This window comes from Rosa rugosa, chromosome 1, assembly GCF_958449725.1.
Source record: "Rosa rugosa chromosome 1, drRosRugo1.1, whole genome shotgun sequence".
Taxonomy (NCBI): domain Eukaryota; kingdom Viridiplantae; phylum Streptophyta; class Magnoliopsida; order Rosales; family Rosaceae; genus Rosa; species Rosa rugosa.
In genome coordinates, this window is record NC_084820.1 from 19,887,129 (window position 1) to 19,903,569 (window position 16,441).

A 16,441-nucleotide genomic window follows, 5' to 3' on the forward strand; every position below is an offset into this window, starting at 1 on the left:
CTTGAGACATGAAGGAAAACAGAGGCTAATTAAGCAGACTCCAACCCAAAGCAGGTATTTCGCTGAGGAATCTTTCATGTGGGACCCAAAACTCAATTCCGTCTCGACGGTCCGAAGTCATAACCATTTTAAGCCATAATAATCCACCAGTAGTTCATTATTGCGAACAGAAATTAAATATTAGGGAAAATTTCACAAACAGTACACCAAGTAAAGGCCACTAATAATTCTTATACATAAAGTTTCAAACCAAACATTTCGGTACACGAAATCTGAAACTCGACCTACTATCAGTACACGACGTCAATTTTTGACACCAAAATGTCCATTATGCCCTCAGTTCTTTTTTTTTAATAATTTTTTTTTGTTATTTTTTTTTCCTTCATTTTTTCTGTTATTTTTTTTCCTTCGTTTTTTCTGTTATTTTTTTTTTCCTTCATTTTTTCTGCTATTTTTTTCTATTATTTTTTTTCCTTCTTTTTTTTCTGTTATTTTTTTCCTTCGTTTTTTCTGTTATTTTTTTCTATTATTTTTTTTCCTTCATTTTTTCTGTTATTTTTTTTCCTTAATTTTTTCTGTTATTTTTTTTTCGTCCTTCGTTTTTATCTCTTTCTTTCTTTTCACATGACTAAATATTAGCTGAGTTACAAATATAAGCTGTAGGACCATAAATCTCACCAATTGGAGGGCAAGGACGGCGTTGGAAGCGAGGGAGTGAGCCCGGAAGAAGAAAGAGATAAAAACAAAGGAAAAAAATAACAGAAAAAACGAAAGAAAAAAAAAAGAAAAAAATAACAGAAAAAACGAAGGAAAAAAAAATAACATAAAAAAATTAACAGAAAAAAAGAAGGAAAAAAAATAATAGAAAAAAATAACAGAAAAAAAAAATTATTAAAAAAAAAAAACTGAGGGCATAATGGACATTTTGGTGTCAAAAATTGACGTCGTGTACTGCTAGGGGGTCGAGTTTCAGATTTCGTGTACCGAAATGTTTGGTTTGGAACTTTATATATAAGAATTATTAATGGTCTTTACTTGATGTACTGTTTGCGAAATTTTCCCTAAATATTACTCCTTTTCGAATTAATATATCTTTAACAAAATTGATGGACGTAAGCACTTGCGCTGTATTGAGTCATGAGGCCACTGAAACTGCGTGGAAAGTGGTTTTAATTAGTTGGCCAGTAAAATATTTGATTATTTGAAACCCACTTTTGACCATTCATTTTGCTCACCCAGTACGTCAGTCCACTTCTATGTCCTCTAATCCTCTCCATATATATAATGCATATTGCAATTGTCACCCTCACACAATCACGCACGGATCACTCTCATACCAACTAGTAAGTGCTCTCATTACCAGCTTCTACTACGTACAGAGAGAAAATGGCCAAAGCTCCGGAGCATGAACACCCCAAGAAGGCCTTTGGATGGGCTGCCAGAGATTCATCTGGCCTTCTATCTCCCTTCAGTTTCTCAAGAAGGTTAGTTATTGTTAGTTATTCCATCTTCTGCATCCAACATATTCTTAAATTTAGTATAAAGCTAGGTTAAACATTCTAGGTATATATGCATTCTGAGTGTAGTTCATTCTTTCAAGGATTCAACAAAATTATTGATTTGGTTACAGGGAAACGGGAGAGAAGGACGTCACATTCAAAGTATTGTACTGCGGGATTTGTCATTCGGATCTTTCATTGGTCAAGAATGAATGGGAGTCTAATCAATGGGCTTCCGCATATCCTATGGTTCCCGGGTAAGTAGTACGTGAGTACGTGATTCTCATACATGATTTTCCAATCTTATATTCTTTGCTTAAAGAATAATTTATAGTGCGTGATAAAGAAAGGGTTTCTTGACCTAAAATGTCCAACAGATTAAGGTATTTCATCAAATATATTATCCCCCAACCCCCCCCCCCTCCTCTCAATGGATTTGTGAAAATGTGAAAATGATCGGCGAATTGACGCAGGCATGAGATTGTTGGTGAAGTGACAGAGGTAGGGAGCAAAGTGCAAAAATTCAACGTTGGAGACAGAGTTGGTGTTGGATGCATGGTGGGATCTTGTCAATCTTGTGATAGTTGTGCCAACGCCCTTGAGAATTACTGCTCTAAATGGATACCCACATACGGTGCCATGTACCACGACGGAACCACTACTTACGGAGGTTACAGTGACATCATGGTGGTCGATGAGCACTTTGTAGTTCGTATTCCTGACAACCTGCCTATGGATGGTGCTGCGCCGCTTCTATGTGCCGGGATTACAACTTACAGTCCCTTGAGATATTTCGGACTTGACAAACCCGGAATGCATGTGGGCGTTGTTGGCCTTGGTGGTCTAGGTCACGTTGCTGTGAAGTTTGCGAAGGCTATGGGAGTCAAGGTTACGGTGATCAGTACGTCCACTAACAAGAAGGAGGAAGCTCTTGAGCACCTTGGTGCCGATTCATTTTTGGTCACTCGTGACCAAGATCAAATGCAGGTGATTATTTTGAACAAATTTCTTGATTACTTCGATTAAGTGATCAAATATTAGTACTGTAAGAGACCTAACATAGTACTTCCGTTGACTGTGTAGGCCGCCATGGGTACAATGGACGGTATCATTGACACTGTCTCTGCAAACCACCCTCTCCTGCCATTCATTGGTTTGTTGAAATCTCAGGGAAAGCTCATAATGGTCGGTGCACCAGACAAGCCTGCTGAGCTTCCAGTTTTTCCTTTGCTCATGGGTATGCAACCATATGGTGTAACTGAATGTCTTACATTATTGGATGTCAATTTGATTATATATATATATATAGATGTTATTTTTACCAACACATTGTCGCTTGTGCAATAACAGGAAGGAAGCACTACAGGAAAACAAGCCATTTATGACGTGCAAAACACGCCGTAAATGACAATTTACGACGTGAAAATCCGGGCAAAAATGCGCCCTTATAGACCGCTTCGTAAAAAATGAAATTTTTTGACCCAAAAACACGTCGTAAAATTTAGTATGCACGCCGTAAAATTTAGTACACGCGCCGTAAACGACCCAAAAGCATGCCGTAAATTTTGGTTTAAGGCATGCTTTGCACGCCGTAAATTCAATTTTTTTTTAAATAAAAAAAATATATTCTCTGTTGTTCCAATGTCACCCAGAATTCCAGAAACACTATAAATAAAAAGAATAACAAATCTGTCGTTGTTGCAATTTCATAAGAGAACATTCACTTGTATAAAAAATTGAGCAGTATACAAACAAATGTTGTGGAAGCAATAACAAATGAAGCTTATAGCAAAACCAATACAAATAAAATGAACCTAAAGTGGTAGTGTAAAGCCATTGGGGTGGATTGCCTCAACCGTTCACTGCACATTGCCACATTCCACTTCAAATACATCTTGTGTCTTAAAAGAACAGCTTTACTTGGATCTTCATGATAAATTCAACACTTACGGATGCCTCTTGTTTCCCCATTGAAGTTGGAGCTGGACAATATTGAATGACATTAATAAAGAGCTACAAAATTTACTATTTCAGTTTAACCCTGAACTAATGGGTAAAAATCTACACTATAGTTACCTCTCCTTTAAAAGATTATGGAGCTCCAATTTTGCAGTCATCTAATCTTCTAATTAAGATCTGAACTGTATACAAGACCATCAGTTAACTCATAAATGAAGTACAAAAATTCTTGTACCTTGATTGAATTTGCGAACACAGGGGCCATCTACGCCATCACAGACAAAGAAGTAGAAAACAGAAAACAGTAATGTTACACTCTGTATCAAGGGTTCATGAGAAGACATTGCATACATCTTTGCAAAGGTTTTCCTGAGAAATCAGTCGAACTACCGGCAGGTAAACAAAACTTCATCTTACAAACAACAAAAGGAAGGTATACCATATATTTAAAAAGATAGTATTAACATAATGCGATTATTACTTGGGAGCCCCGAGGTCAAAGCAAGAGAAAAAAATAATGCATTCAAGTATTATTTTCTATGCCTGGCCAGGAGTGGATGATTCCACTAACAAATGGATGTCAAAGCTTTGAGAAATACCTGGCCAGTTCAATACAATGTCGTCCCTCAATCAATGGCCTGTTTTGAATTAACCATTCTGCAAATGCAAATGTCCCCGGCCAGAGTAAATTGGCATTCAGCTGATGAAATGAAAATTCTCGAACGATCAACTCCTGGAACAAGCCAAGATTCACATATTTATTTCAATAATTTGAGATTCAAACTCTAGAGGCCAAGGAATAACAAAGACCAGGCGAAATACACTGAAAAATAGAAATCAAATACAGAATTTTAAGTGCCACAACCTTCTAAGAAATACTCAGGAAGAACGAAAAAAACCCAGGGGGAAAAGGTCAAAATAACTCTTATGGAAGAGCTGCTGCTACTATGTAAGTAAATGCATCACTAAGTATCCAATTAAATATAGTTGAATACATACATGCTCGTCTATATATTTGATTCCTCCATTAAACACCAGATAAGTATGAAGTTAAAGTTTGTTTCTAAACAGGAATAGAACATGTAAACTCTTCACAAATTTGCAAATTTCATTGCACAGCTTCCACATTCTGTCACTACCAAAGCTCAAATGTCCTATATTACTCCTAAAACAGCTCATGAAAAGCATTTGCTTCTCACCAGCCATAGAAATTTAAAGTGGAAGCTCACACATTCCATCATTCAAGCTCAAAACTTTCAATAGGGAAAGATCAACTCTGACATTATAAATATCAATACAAGTTTACAAATGGACCTATGAAAGTCAAAATTACGTTTCTGGGTGTTGACCTGACAAAAAAATAATAGATATTTACCATTCCAGGAAACTGATGCTTCCTCTCTACGAAGCTTTGCTGGGTCTCTGTGTTTTCCTCACCTGCAAATAACAACACCCACCCAGTAAGTCAAAATTTCACTAAAATTGAGAGTTGGTTAGAGAAACAGAGAGAGAGTGTATGTATGTACCACTGGAAGAGTCGTCTTTGCCATCACAGACAAACTCTTGATCACTGTTTTAAAATCCCTGGTGATCGCAAATTTAATCAAATCCTACGCCATCTACTCCAATTAACAAGAATCAGATCAAACTGATATACAAATCCAAATCGAGCAAATAACGTATACATATGGATTGGATTGAATTGAATGATCGTTGGGATCAAATTCAAAAATTCAAAACGAAAAATTCAAATTGAAAACCCTAGATTACTGACCGATGAGCTGCGAGGAGCGAAGTGCAGAGCATCAAGGATTAGAGAGTCGACTATTCGATCGAAACGGTGTGCGCATTTGAAGAACCGAATCAAAAAATTCGGAAGTGAGTCGCTTGACAAAGGCTCTGATATCGTCGGAGACACCGAACTTACGGAGCTCCGCCTCCGATGGCTCACTGGTGAAGGCGGAGGCGAAGGAGAAGGTGGAGGCGGATTTGACAATTGAGAGGTTGGAGAGCTGAGGGGGTGTGATCTCGGAGACAGAGAGTGACTTGATTTTGGCGGAGGAGCTGGTAATGGTTTGAGATTTCTCGAAGCTTTCGACGGAGAGAGAAAGATAAGAGTGAGGGATGGACTGAGAAGGAGATTTAACTTTAATTTTGGCCAAATTTCGTAGCTGTTTTGATTACACAAAGACAGCAATACTCCAAACGCGTCGTTATAAACATTTGCACAATAACAAACACGGCATGCTTTCACTGTACGCTTTACTTTATTATTTAAAAATGCAAGTTTCACGGCGCACATTCAATGCATGCCGTGAATGAGTATCATTTACGGCATGCATTTAATGCACGCCGTAAATTCAGCGTCGTGAATGATCAGTTTTCTTGTAGTGAAGTTGGTCGCTGGTTCTTGCAACGGGAGCATGAAGGAGACACAACAGATGATTGATTTTGCGGCCAAACACAACATAACTGCCGATATTGAGGTCATCCCGATTGATTATTTGAACACTGCCATGGAACGCCTTGCAAAAGCTGACGTCAGATATCGATTTGTCATCGACATCGGCAACACATTGAAGTCGTCTTAAATTTTGCACCCCAAACTGCATCAACGTGGGGATGGGAGTTGCAAATTGAGCTTGATTGATTCTTCTATCATTAGTAACAGAGCTTGTACTGCGAAGCAAAATTTTTAATTTATGGATGCCTATCTTTTTTTTTCTTTTACAATCATACAATGTTTATTGTTTTCTTTGTAGTTTTAGTTATAAATCAACACACTGCGGTCTCCACCATTATGTATTCTAGTGAAGGATTTTGGCTTTAAATGCATCATTGTTTTCCCGGTTCTTTACATCATATATGTACGTGCACATTGCATTGTGATAGCATGGCCAGTGACTTTAAAAATGAATAATTGAAGGATTTGTTGGTTTTTCTTGTTTTATTAGAAAATGATTGTTTTGGATCAAGATCTTGTTGACAGTCCTCCTACACACATTAACACATAGGTATATTGCACTCGAATTCTGGAACAACTGAAATTAACAGCAAATGCCACATGTTTCCTCCCGGATGTTAAACAGCGACAAGCGTGGCCCGTGGCCCACCATTGTACCGATACTGTCCCAACTTAACCACCCGTTAGGTGTTGGGTTTTAATCACAAAAGGTCTCGGTACAATTGGGTGGGATCTACCCACTTATAAATTATATTTTATTTGTCACTTTTCCAATGTGGGATATTTCCTCTCCAACACGCCCCCTCACGTGCAACCTAACTCTAGGTTAGCACGTGAAATTAATTAATCCAATTTCCACATTGGAAATTGGGACACAAGTCTCATATCGGAGACTTGGTCAATACAATCCAAGGCCCACATTGGACACTTGGTAATTTCGATGGCAATACAGGGAACCCCAATTTGGGCTCATGATACGTGCCTACGTGGAGACGCAATTGGAGAAGGACCCGCTCTGATACCATGTTAAACAGCGACAAGCGTGGCCCGTGGCCCACCATTGTACCGATACTGTCCAAACTTAACCACCCGTTAGGTGTTGGGTTTTAATCACAAAAGGCCTCGGTACAATTGGGTGGGATCCACCCACTTATAAATTATATTTTATTTGTCACTTTTCCAATGTGGGATATTTCCTCTCCAACACCGGATGCATGTTGTCCTCGACGACATGTTTTAGTGACAACAACACTATGATGACCTCTATCTGTAGCTTTCAGGCGAACACATCTGTTTCGAGCAAAACATCTGGCCATAACGCACGGAACACCCGCCACGCACATACGTACTCAGTACTCTCTTTATATACTGCATAATCTCGATCTCTCATACTACATTTATCAGTAACAAGCTAGAGAGAGACTATGGTGTCATCTACAGACAACCAATACACCAAGAAAGCCTTTGGAAGCCATTCGATGTTTTCTTTTCTCAGAAGAGCTATTGAAGTCTGTTAATAGTACATATGTGACGTTAATTCCAAAAGTGAAGAATGTACATCATGTTAATCAACTCCGACCCATTAGTTTATGCAATGTTTTGTATAAACTAGGGTCAAAAGTTCTTGCTAATCGGATTAAGTCTCTGATGGACACGGTAATTTCCCTGTTTCAAAGCGCATTCGTGCCGGGTCGACTAATTTCAGATAATTCTCTCATTGCTTTTGAGATTTCTCACTTTCTTAAGCAGAGAAGAAGGGGTAAGAAGGGTTTTTGCGCCCTTAAGCTAGACACGAGTAAAGCATACGACAAGGTTGAGTGGAATTTCCTTGAAGGGGTCATGTTGAAGATGGGTTTCTGTAGTACTTGGGTGAAGTGGATAATGGGTTGTGTGAAATCTGTCTCCTACTCGTTTTTGGTTAATGGGGTGCCTCGTGGTTGTTTGTGGTCGGAAAGGGGGATTAGGCAGGGGGACTCTATCTCCCCCTATCTGTTTCTCTTTTGTGCAGAGGCTTTGTCTCGACTTATCTCTTTTGAGGAGGATCAAGGTAGGTTAAATGGTGTTAAAATCTGTAATGCAGCCCCGAGTATTAGCCACCTCTTCTTCACCGATGACTCATTTATCTTTTGTAAAGCGGAAAGTGATCAGGTCTGAGCTGTGAAAGATGTACTTCGGAGGTACGAGGCAGTGTCGGGTCAGGAGGTTAACTTGCAGAAGAGTGCAATTTTGTTCAGTAAGAATGTACCTCTTCATGAGCAATTTCTGCTTGCTGAATGCTTGGGGGTTCAGAGAGTCGAAAAACACGATAAATACTAATTTGGGCTTACCTTTGGAGTTAAGTTATTCAAAAGAGGAGGCCTTCAGCTATTTAATTGAGAGAGTTTAGAAACGGACTAGTGGATGGAGAGAAAAGTTACTAAGTGCAGCAGGAAAGGAAATCTTGATTAAAGCCGTGGCTCAGGCAATCCCATCTTATGTGATGAACTGCTTTGAACTACCTAAACACTTATGTCATGAAATGCACCGGCTCATGGCGCAATTTTGGTGGGGTGATTTGGAAAACACGAGTAAGCTGCATTGGCTCTCTTGGGAGAGGATGTGTGATTCAAAGAAGGAAGGAGGACTTGGGTTTCGTAACATGCATGATTTTAACCTTGCCCTACTGGCCAAGCAAGGGTTGAGACTGTTACAACGACCTCATTCCTTGTTGGCTCGTTTGTTAAAGGCGAAATACTTCCCGGACACCGGATTCATGCATGCTACGGTGGATGCAGGAGACTCTTTTATGTGGAGAAGCATAATTTCGGGCCGAAGAGTTCTTGAGCAAGGACTACGATATCAAGTTGGTAATGGAATGCAGATTTCAGTGTGGGGTGATAGATGGATGCACATGCCTTACGGCTTCAAACCATACACTAAACCTCTGGAGGGGCTTGAAGGGCTAGTAGTTGCAGATTTAATTAATCAGGAAGAGCACGTCTGGCTTTGGCCTTTGCTTCAGGAATTGTTTACTCAGGATGAGGTTTGCATGATTGCTAGTATTCCTCTCAATGCAGGCTGAGGATCGTTTAATATGGCACTATGACCGCAGAGGCACTTATAATGTTAAAAGCGGATACTTTGTTTGGCGTGAAGCTACTAGACGAGGAGCTACTGCGTCTTCGTCGAGTAACTTGGTGGGAGGGCAGTTGGGTATCTATTGGAGCTTGATTTGGAGAACCAAGATTCCTGCAAAAGTGAAGATGTTTGTCTGGAGGCTAATGAGAGGAATTTTACCTACAAGAACCGCTTTGGCAGATAGGAGGGTGGCTATCCATGATTGCAGGTGTGTATTTTGTGGTTTACATTTTGAAACTAGTTTGCATTTATTTAAAAATTGTGAGGCTGTAAGATTGTTTTGGCATGATGGGCCACTTCACTTGATTCCTAATGATCATCCAGCCACTAATTTAGATGAGTGGGTATGGACTATGATGGATGAATTGGATAGTGAGAAACGGTGCCTATTTTTTATGTCCTTGTGGACCTTCTGGAGTGAGAAGAACAAGGTTGTCTGGCAGGAGGCAGTGTTTGATCCCATATTTGCTACTAAATGGATGGTTCAGTACTTGGTGGATTTTCAGCGCTACCATTGTAAACCTAGTGTGAAGCAGAAACGGTTGCCTACCAAGTGGGAGTGTCCACCGCGAGGTCGCCTCAAAATTAATATTGATGGGGCCTTTCGTGGGGTGGATGGTAGTGGTGGTATTGGGGTAGTGGCTAGAAACGATGAAGGTGTGGGAGTCGCAGCTATAGCTAGGCCCATTGTACATGCTCACTCAGCATTTAATATGGAAGTTGAAGCATGTAAAGCGGGTCTGTTACTTGGTATTTACCAAGGTTGGTCGGACGTAGACATTGAAAGCGACTCTATCCTTTTAATTACTGCCCTGAAGAATGAGGAGGAAGATTTGTCTATGGTGGGTCGTGTCTTAGATGATTGCTGTACATACCTCCAACAATATGGAGTATTTACTACATCACCAAGCATAAGTAACACTCTCTTTGGGACACCCACAAGCCATGGTGAGGCCCAAATGAGACATGCATCTTGTAGCCCTATGTTCAAGCTATGCTACGGTATCCGAAAGTCGCAAATCCGTCGCCGGGAAGCCACCTTTCCGGCCTTGCCAACATGCCCTCACAACTAGGCATTTCTATACTAGAATAGTTGTTACTTGTCCCACATCGAAAACAATGTAAAGGAGAAGCATTCCTTCACCTATAAAAGGAACTCTCCTCCCACTTAAACACTATTCATCCCATTACACCACTTGTAATCTTGTTAGGCCGCAAGGCTCGACACACTAGTACACATTCAAGTGGATGTAGTCTCCCGCTAAGGCGGGAGGTGAACCACTATACATCTTGTGTCGCTCTCTCTCTCTCTCTCTCTTTACTTATCGTTAATTAGATCCCCACGGATCCAAACATTAACATTGGCGCCGTCTGTGAGAAGCCAACACAAAGGCTTCGTCACCTACCACGAACTTTGACCCGAAAGTGTTGAGTCAACGCTCGTTCAACATCAAATTGGGGTCGGTCAACGTCTGGTCAACGCTGCCAAGGTTGGTCAACGCTGACCTACACAAAAAAAAAAAAAAAACAAATGGTTGCCAATTCTCTCTGGACACCCAGAGATTCCCTTTGGCCACCCTTCTCCTTCTTCGCTGCATTCTCCGCTCCAGCAGTCACACACCCAGCGGTGCACTTCCGCTACCCAAGCCAACTTGGCTGCTTCGTACTACCCGGAGGGTTCAACACTTCGCTCAGGCCTCCGCTCAACTGCTGCGCACGTCTCCGCTGCACTACCCCACGCCGGGGACTTCCGCTCACCAGCCCCGAGCTCTGCAGCTCCGCTGGGAACAGCTCCGCCCGACTCTCCTTCTCAGCACCGCCTCTGCTCGGCCAACTGCTCCGCCGGATCGCTTCTCTGCTCCGCCCAGCTCCACCCACCAGTGGCACCATCTACGCCAGGCCCGCCCACCAGCGCATGGCCTCCGCTGAGCTCACCGTACCTTCCGCCGACTAAGGCTGCCTCTGCCATCTCCGCCAAACCACTGCCAGAGCCTCCGCCGCGCAACATTTCCGCTGGCTCAAACCACTGCAAGTTTGTTTGCGGAGCTGTCACAGCTGGGCAGACTACACCGGTGATGGCACACTGGCTCCGGCAACCGCTGGGCATGATTCCGCTGAGTTCCAGGACCACCGATAGCCACCTTCGCCGGCAAGCCTCCGCCAAGCGAGTCTCCGCCGAACTCCAGTTCCTCACTGAGCTCCGTGGTCTCCGCCAGGCTCCTAGTGAACGCAAAGGCCAGACAATCATCGCCGAACTCGGCGCCTCCGCCGAGCTCCAGGTCCGCTGCACTCCAGCTCCGCCAAACTCGGAGCATCCGCCGAGCTCCAGACCCACTCTCCCCGCCTCAGCGTCTCTGGCGGTCGATCACCGCCGAGCAAAACCTCCGCTGAGATTAAGCTTCCGCTGAGCAAAACCCCCGCTGAGCTCGGAGACACCGCCGGCTTCTCTGCAGAGCTTTGCAGTCGCGCTTCTCCGCTGACCACAGCCTCAGGCTCTCCCCTGCAACCTTACTCTTACACCCACTTTGCTTACAACTGCATGGGCTCGAGAACGCAGCAACTACAGCTCGTGTTTCGAACGCCTGGGTTCTTCCCCACTTCCACTTGCAGCAGAGAGCCAAAGAGACCAACGAAATAACAAGATAAGTTTGCTATTTTGATATACACGACACGTCCCTGCTACTTGAATATCTATATATGCTGCTTTATCAAACAGGGCTATATATTGTATTCAATGCATGTAGAGATAGGTGCATGCATATATATATATATGTATGTATATATGTTTATATATGCATCGGGTTCGTGCACCAGTCTTGTCAACTTATGGACGCATAGCCATGCACTATTTAGATTAATTATCAAGTTACACTGTTTGAGCACATGCCCATAATTTATGCATGGGTCAGGCTACCTATTTTGCTGCCACTACACCGCTATGGCTATCTCCATATGCTGCTGCCCCCTATCAAACTAGCGGAGATATAATAACCGCGCACCTCTCAAAAATCGGCAACTTCGTCACCTTCGACCAAGGTGCTCCGCCAATGCAATACAGCGTCATGCTTGGACAAACTCCAACTTCAACTCACTCCTACTTCACATAAGATAAGTGTCTTCCTCTTATCTTATCTTTTCCGCTCTTGCAATTTGAGCTACCGCCGATGCCATGACTATACATGTCTCTATAACCCTTAAGCATGCCTACAACATGTTATTAGCAACTTTACTACAAGTGCATGCTACACACATACATGCTTAAATTCACTTTCATGTGATATACATCTAGAAGCTTGTGACACTTACGACTTAATTAAACATGCTCGGATAAACGACTTGCTCGAGTTACGACTCGCTTGGGTATCGAGTATGGCCACGACTTGCGCTTGGGCCACGCCTCGCATGCTCGCACAGCGCCTACACACTCAACTACACCCAACTTGCTCGAACAACCCAACTTGCTCGATCATGTCCAACATGTTTTACTTAAGCCTCAAGTTCACAAGCGCTTCATACGATGTCACCGGGACTACTCCCACAATTTTATATGGACACCCATTACACTTGCCACTATCTATTGTGCGTGTTATATGGCCATAAGATCCACATATACAACTACCAATATTTTACATGTTCATACACATTAATGGAATATGGAATTCTTCTACCATTTGTTGAGGTCATCAAATCGAATTCTTTTCGCATTCCATTAATACGAGCGGTAACCAATACAACAAGCATTCTACATATGCGCGTTTTTTTTTTGTCTCATTGTGCAGGATTAAACGAGTCCCTTCTTGCTTACGGAGTTCGGGGACTTGTAGGGGCTCCGTGCCGCCCGGTTACTTATGCTTGATGACTTCGTGGTTATAACTCCCCAACCAAGAAGCTCCTCTTGCTTGCGGACTTCGGGGACTTGTACATACCTCCAACAATATGGAGTATTTACTACATCACCAAGCATAAGTAACACCCTCTTTGGGACACCCACAAGCCATGGTGAGGCCCAACCGAGACATGCATCTTGTAGCCCTATGTTCAAGCTACGCTACGGTATCCGAAAGTCGCAAATCCGTCGCCGGGAAGCCACCTTTCCGGCCTTGCCAACATGCCCTCACAACTAGGCATTTCTATACTAGAATAGTTGTTACTTGTCCCACATCGAAAACAATGTAAAGGAGAAGCATTCCTTCACCTATAAAAGGAACTCTCCTCCCACTTAAACACAATTCATCCCATTACACCTCTTGTAATCTTGTTAGGCCGCAAGGGTCGACACACTAGTACACATTCAAGTGGATGTAGTCTCCCGCTAAGGCGGGAGGTGAACCACTATACATCTTGTGTCGCTCTGTCTCTCTCTCTCTTTACTTATCGTTAATTAGATCCCCACGGATCCAAGCATTAACAATTGCAGAGCTTACATGTTTGCTTTCCAATCTATTCAAGTTCGACATACATTTACAGAGAAGCAAATGGTGTTGCAGATAGATTAGCACACCTTGCTAGTGTGGGTTTGCTTGATGATGTATGGTTAGAGGAGACTCCTGCTATTATTCAGGATGTACTCTATGAGGATATTGGTGGTTTGTATTCTGAGGCTTGGGGTTCAGGTTTTATGTCCCCCCCCCCTCCGATGCCTAATTTACTATTAATAAATAGAACCGGGCGTGGGGCTGAGCCTCCCAGCTAGGCTGGGTTCCTAACCCTTTTCAAAAAAAAAAAAAAAAAAGCCTTTGGATGGGCTGCTAGAGATTCATCTGGCCATCTCTCTCCCTTCGATTTCTCAAGGAGGTTGTTACATGTTATATTTCCTCCCTCTCCCATTCTTCCAATTCTTGTGCAATTAACAAATTACATATAAGTTATTGACAAAAGATGACTTAACAAATACATTCTTTAAATATTGAATTAAACATATAAGGACCAAATCTTACAAATAAGGACAATCTGCTCTCCACTTGCCACATGTCATGAGTTAAATTACTTTTTTTACCCTTAACTACTTCTTTTGACTTCTTATCACTTTATAAGGATTAAATCTTACAAATAAGGACAATCTACTCTCAACTTGCCACATGTCATGAATTAAATTACTTTTTTACCCTTAAATACTTCTTTTGACTTCTTATCACTTTATAAGGACTAAATCTTACAAATAAGGACAATCTACTCTCCACTTGCCACATGTCATGAGTTAATTTATTTTTTTACCCTTAACTACTTCTTTTGACTTTTTTTTTATGTTACTTTTTTTTCTCTGAGAATAATCCCTTTATGTTACTTTTTCTTTAGGGAAATGATTGAAAAAGTCACTTTAGAGAGTGAAATGATAAAAAGATCACCTAGTTTCCCACTTGATAAAAAGGTCCATAATGAATTGCCAGTAATATTAATTTAGTCCTTATGAATAATAAAGTAATGTTAAAAAAGGTCAGTTTTTAATTTTTTTGGTTCCGATTCTGCCCCTACGGGTAATACACCTTATAACTGTTCATTCAAAATCTCAAAATCTCAAAATCTCAAAGCTCAAATTTTCTCTCTCGTTGACCAGATTAGATTGGTAGAAGACGATTATCTTATCAAAATCTAAAACCTTGATGCGATTCTGATCGGAGCTTTTTTATCCCAACTCTCTCCACGTCTCTCTCTCTCTCTCTCCCTCTCCAATGGCGTGCATCTTCTTCTTCTCTGTTTCTCTGCCCTCGCTTCGCATCCGGAGCAGGACGACATCGTTTGGATTTGAAATCGATTTCGAGCTTGGAAAATGTTGAAAATGGAGCGGTCGTTCCCCTAGGAGGTGCTGGAGCACGTGTTCTCGTTCCTGCAGACGGACGGCAACTGGAACTCGACCTTGCTGGCGTGCAAGTCGTGGTAGAAGATCGAGCGGTGCGCTGAAAATTCAGAGCTTTGGTTTTTGCATTATCAGTAATCAGTGAGTGTTTCTTATCCTTTCTTCAATGGCATCGAAAATTTTCGTTTTTGTTTTTACTTTTCTCGTTGTTCCTTAGTGTTTTGTATGATTATTGGTAAATTTTCTGTGAAACTTTGAAAGAGGAAAATGAAGCAACAGTGTTTGATATGGAAGAATTTGTCTAGATGATTTAGCGTGACGTGATTTTCTTTTGTTTGAGTAGTTTTGAATCATGAACACTTCGATTTACTTGTTTTCTTTGATCTAATTGAAGCAGTGTGAGTTTCAGATATTGTTGGTTTTAGCTCTATCCTTCTTGCAAGTAGTGAGTACAGCGATGAGTATAATTCATACTGCTGAGGAGGAGAAAAACCTACAGTACTCCATCCAAATTCCACCACACTATAACTGGTACCCTTCAATTGATTTGTAAGTTTGATTTTTTGGCATGCCTTCTACCTGTTTGATAAATTGCCTCTTTTTACTTTCGATTAGGTTCAATGTAGTCTCTGTTTCGCACTGTTTTTGTGCGGATAAACTGTTATTTTTAAGTAGTAGGATGATGGTGGTTAGATAGCTTCCAGTTCTTGCCAGCTACTTAGTGAAAGCGCCTGTGTTGCTTAAAGATTAGAGAATAGTGTGGATGATCTTTTGTTTGTGTGTTCAGCGGATCAAATAGAATCCCTTGGAAATGCATCTTTCAGAGATTGTTGTACTGTTTGTTATACAGCCTTGTAGCTTTCATTATTTAGATTTCACGATTAATAGAAGTCAAGATGTGTGGGTTGGAATAAGGAGAAGAAGAAGCGGCGCCTCTGCAATAGGCAACCTAAGCAAAACTCCTCCGCATCAGGTTTGTTATTTGATTTCCATTGCTCTATTTCCTTGCGTTTTGGGATATCGCACTTCTTTGGTAGCAGTTTGTTTAGTGCTTTTACATTACTACAACTTTGACTAAATTTAGACATAAAGATGAAGATTATGACGTTCTCTCAACAAGGATCTCGGGTTATTTGTATACTTTCTGCAAATAGTACCATAACAAATGTCACACTTCGACAGCCCAGTACTTTTGGAGGTATTTTAACATATGAGGTACGACCTTCCCTCCTTTGCGGGTGTCTGTAATTTTTAAATTTTAACACATGAAGTTACTGCATCATGTAACTTCTTAGCTGCAAAGTAATTAGTTGAATCAGAACTGATTGAGACCTATATTTGTTGTGCCATGACCTCCAAGATCATGCAGGCCAAATGTTGGAAATCAACATCAACTTTCTGCAACGATAGATCTCTAGGAATCTCTCTTTCCGAAGCACTTTCACTCTCTCAAAGTTCCTTATCCTTTTATTTACCAGCACAAAATATCTGACTAGACAAAATGCCTTAAGAAGAATCTATAGAATCGAGTGGAACATTGCATTGTTGATGGTTCTATTAACTGGTGCATGTTACGGGGTGGCTTGTGAAGTGATATAGGAACTTGAT

General features: G+C 41.4%; 1 protein-coding gene and 1 long non-coding RNA gene across 5 annotated transcripts; one reads left to right on the forward strand and one right to left on the reverse strand.

Moving 5' to 3' along the window:
• The first annotated feature begins 1,328 nt into the window (after positions 1-1,328).
• On the forward strand, positions 1,329-6,322 carry LOC133722898 (probable mannitol dehydrogenase). Its single transcript, XM_062149757.1, has 5 exons — positions 1,329-1,484; positions 1,631-1,756; positions 1,973-2,486; positions 2,583-2,751; positions 5,850-6,322. Exons 1-5 carry the CDS (start codon positions 1,387-1,389, stop codon positions 6,047-6,049), a joined length of 1,107 nt encoding a protein of 368 aa, XP_062005741.1. The 5' UTR covers positions 1,329-1,386; the 3' UTR covers positions 6,050-6,322.
• LOC133722906 (uncharacterized) lies at positions 3,195-5,641 on the reverse strand. Of its 4 annotated transcripts, none has more exons than XR_009852907.1 (6): positions 5,233-5,641; positions 4,985-5,077; positions 4,834-4,895; positions 4,058-4,191; positions 3,576-3,723; positions 3,195-3,481 (listed from the first exon to the last, which is right to left on the reverse strand). It is a non-coding gene; the product is annotated as an uncharacterized LOC133722906 (long non-coding RNA). The 4 variants fall into 4 exon arrangements; XR_009852908.1 differs by having other exon boundaries at positions 3,576-3,827; XR_009852906.1 differs by having other exon boundaries at positions 3,576-4,191.
• Positions 6,323-16,441: the final 10,119 nt, after the last annotated feature.

Bases quoted from the DNA above. Each gene is read 5' to 3' on its own strand.
- LOC133722898 (XM_062149757.1), top strand. From the start codon at position 1,387: ATGGCCAAAGCTCCGGAGCATGAACACCCCAAGAAGGCCTTTGGATGG. The intron at 1,485-1,630 runs GTTAGTTATTGT...ATTTGGTTACAG, and splicing joins CCCTTCAGTTTCTCAAGAAG to GGAAACGGGAGAGAAGGACG. The intron at 2,752-5,849 runs GTGTAACTGAAT...GTTTTCTTGTAG, and splicing joins CATGGGTATGCAACCATATG to TGAAGTTGGTCGCTGGTTCT.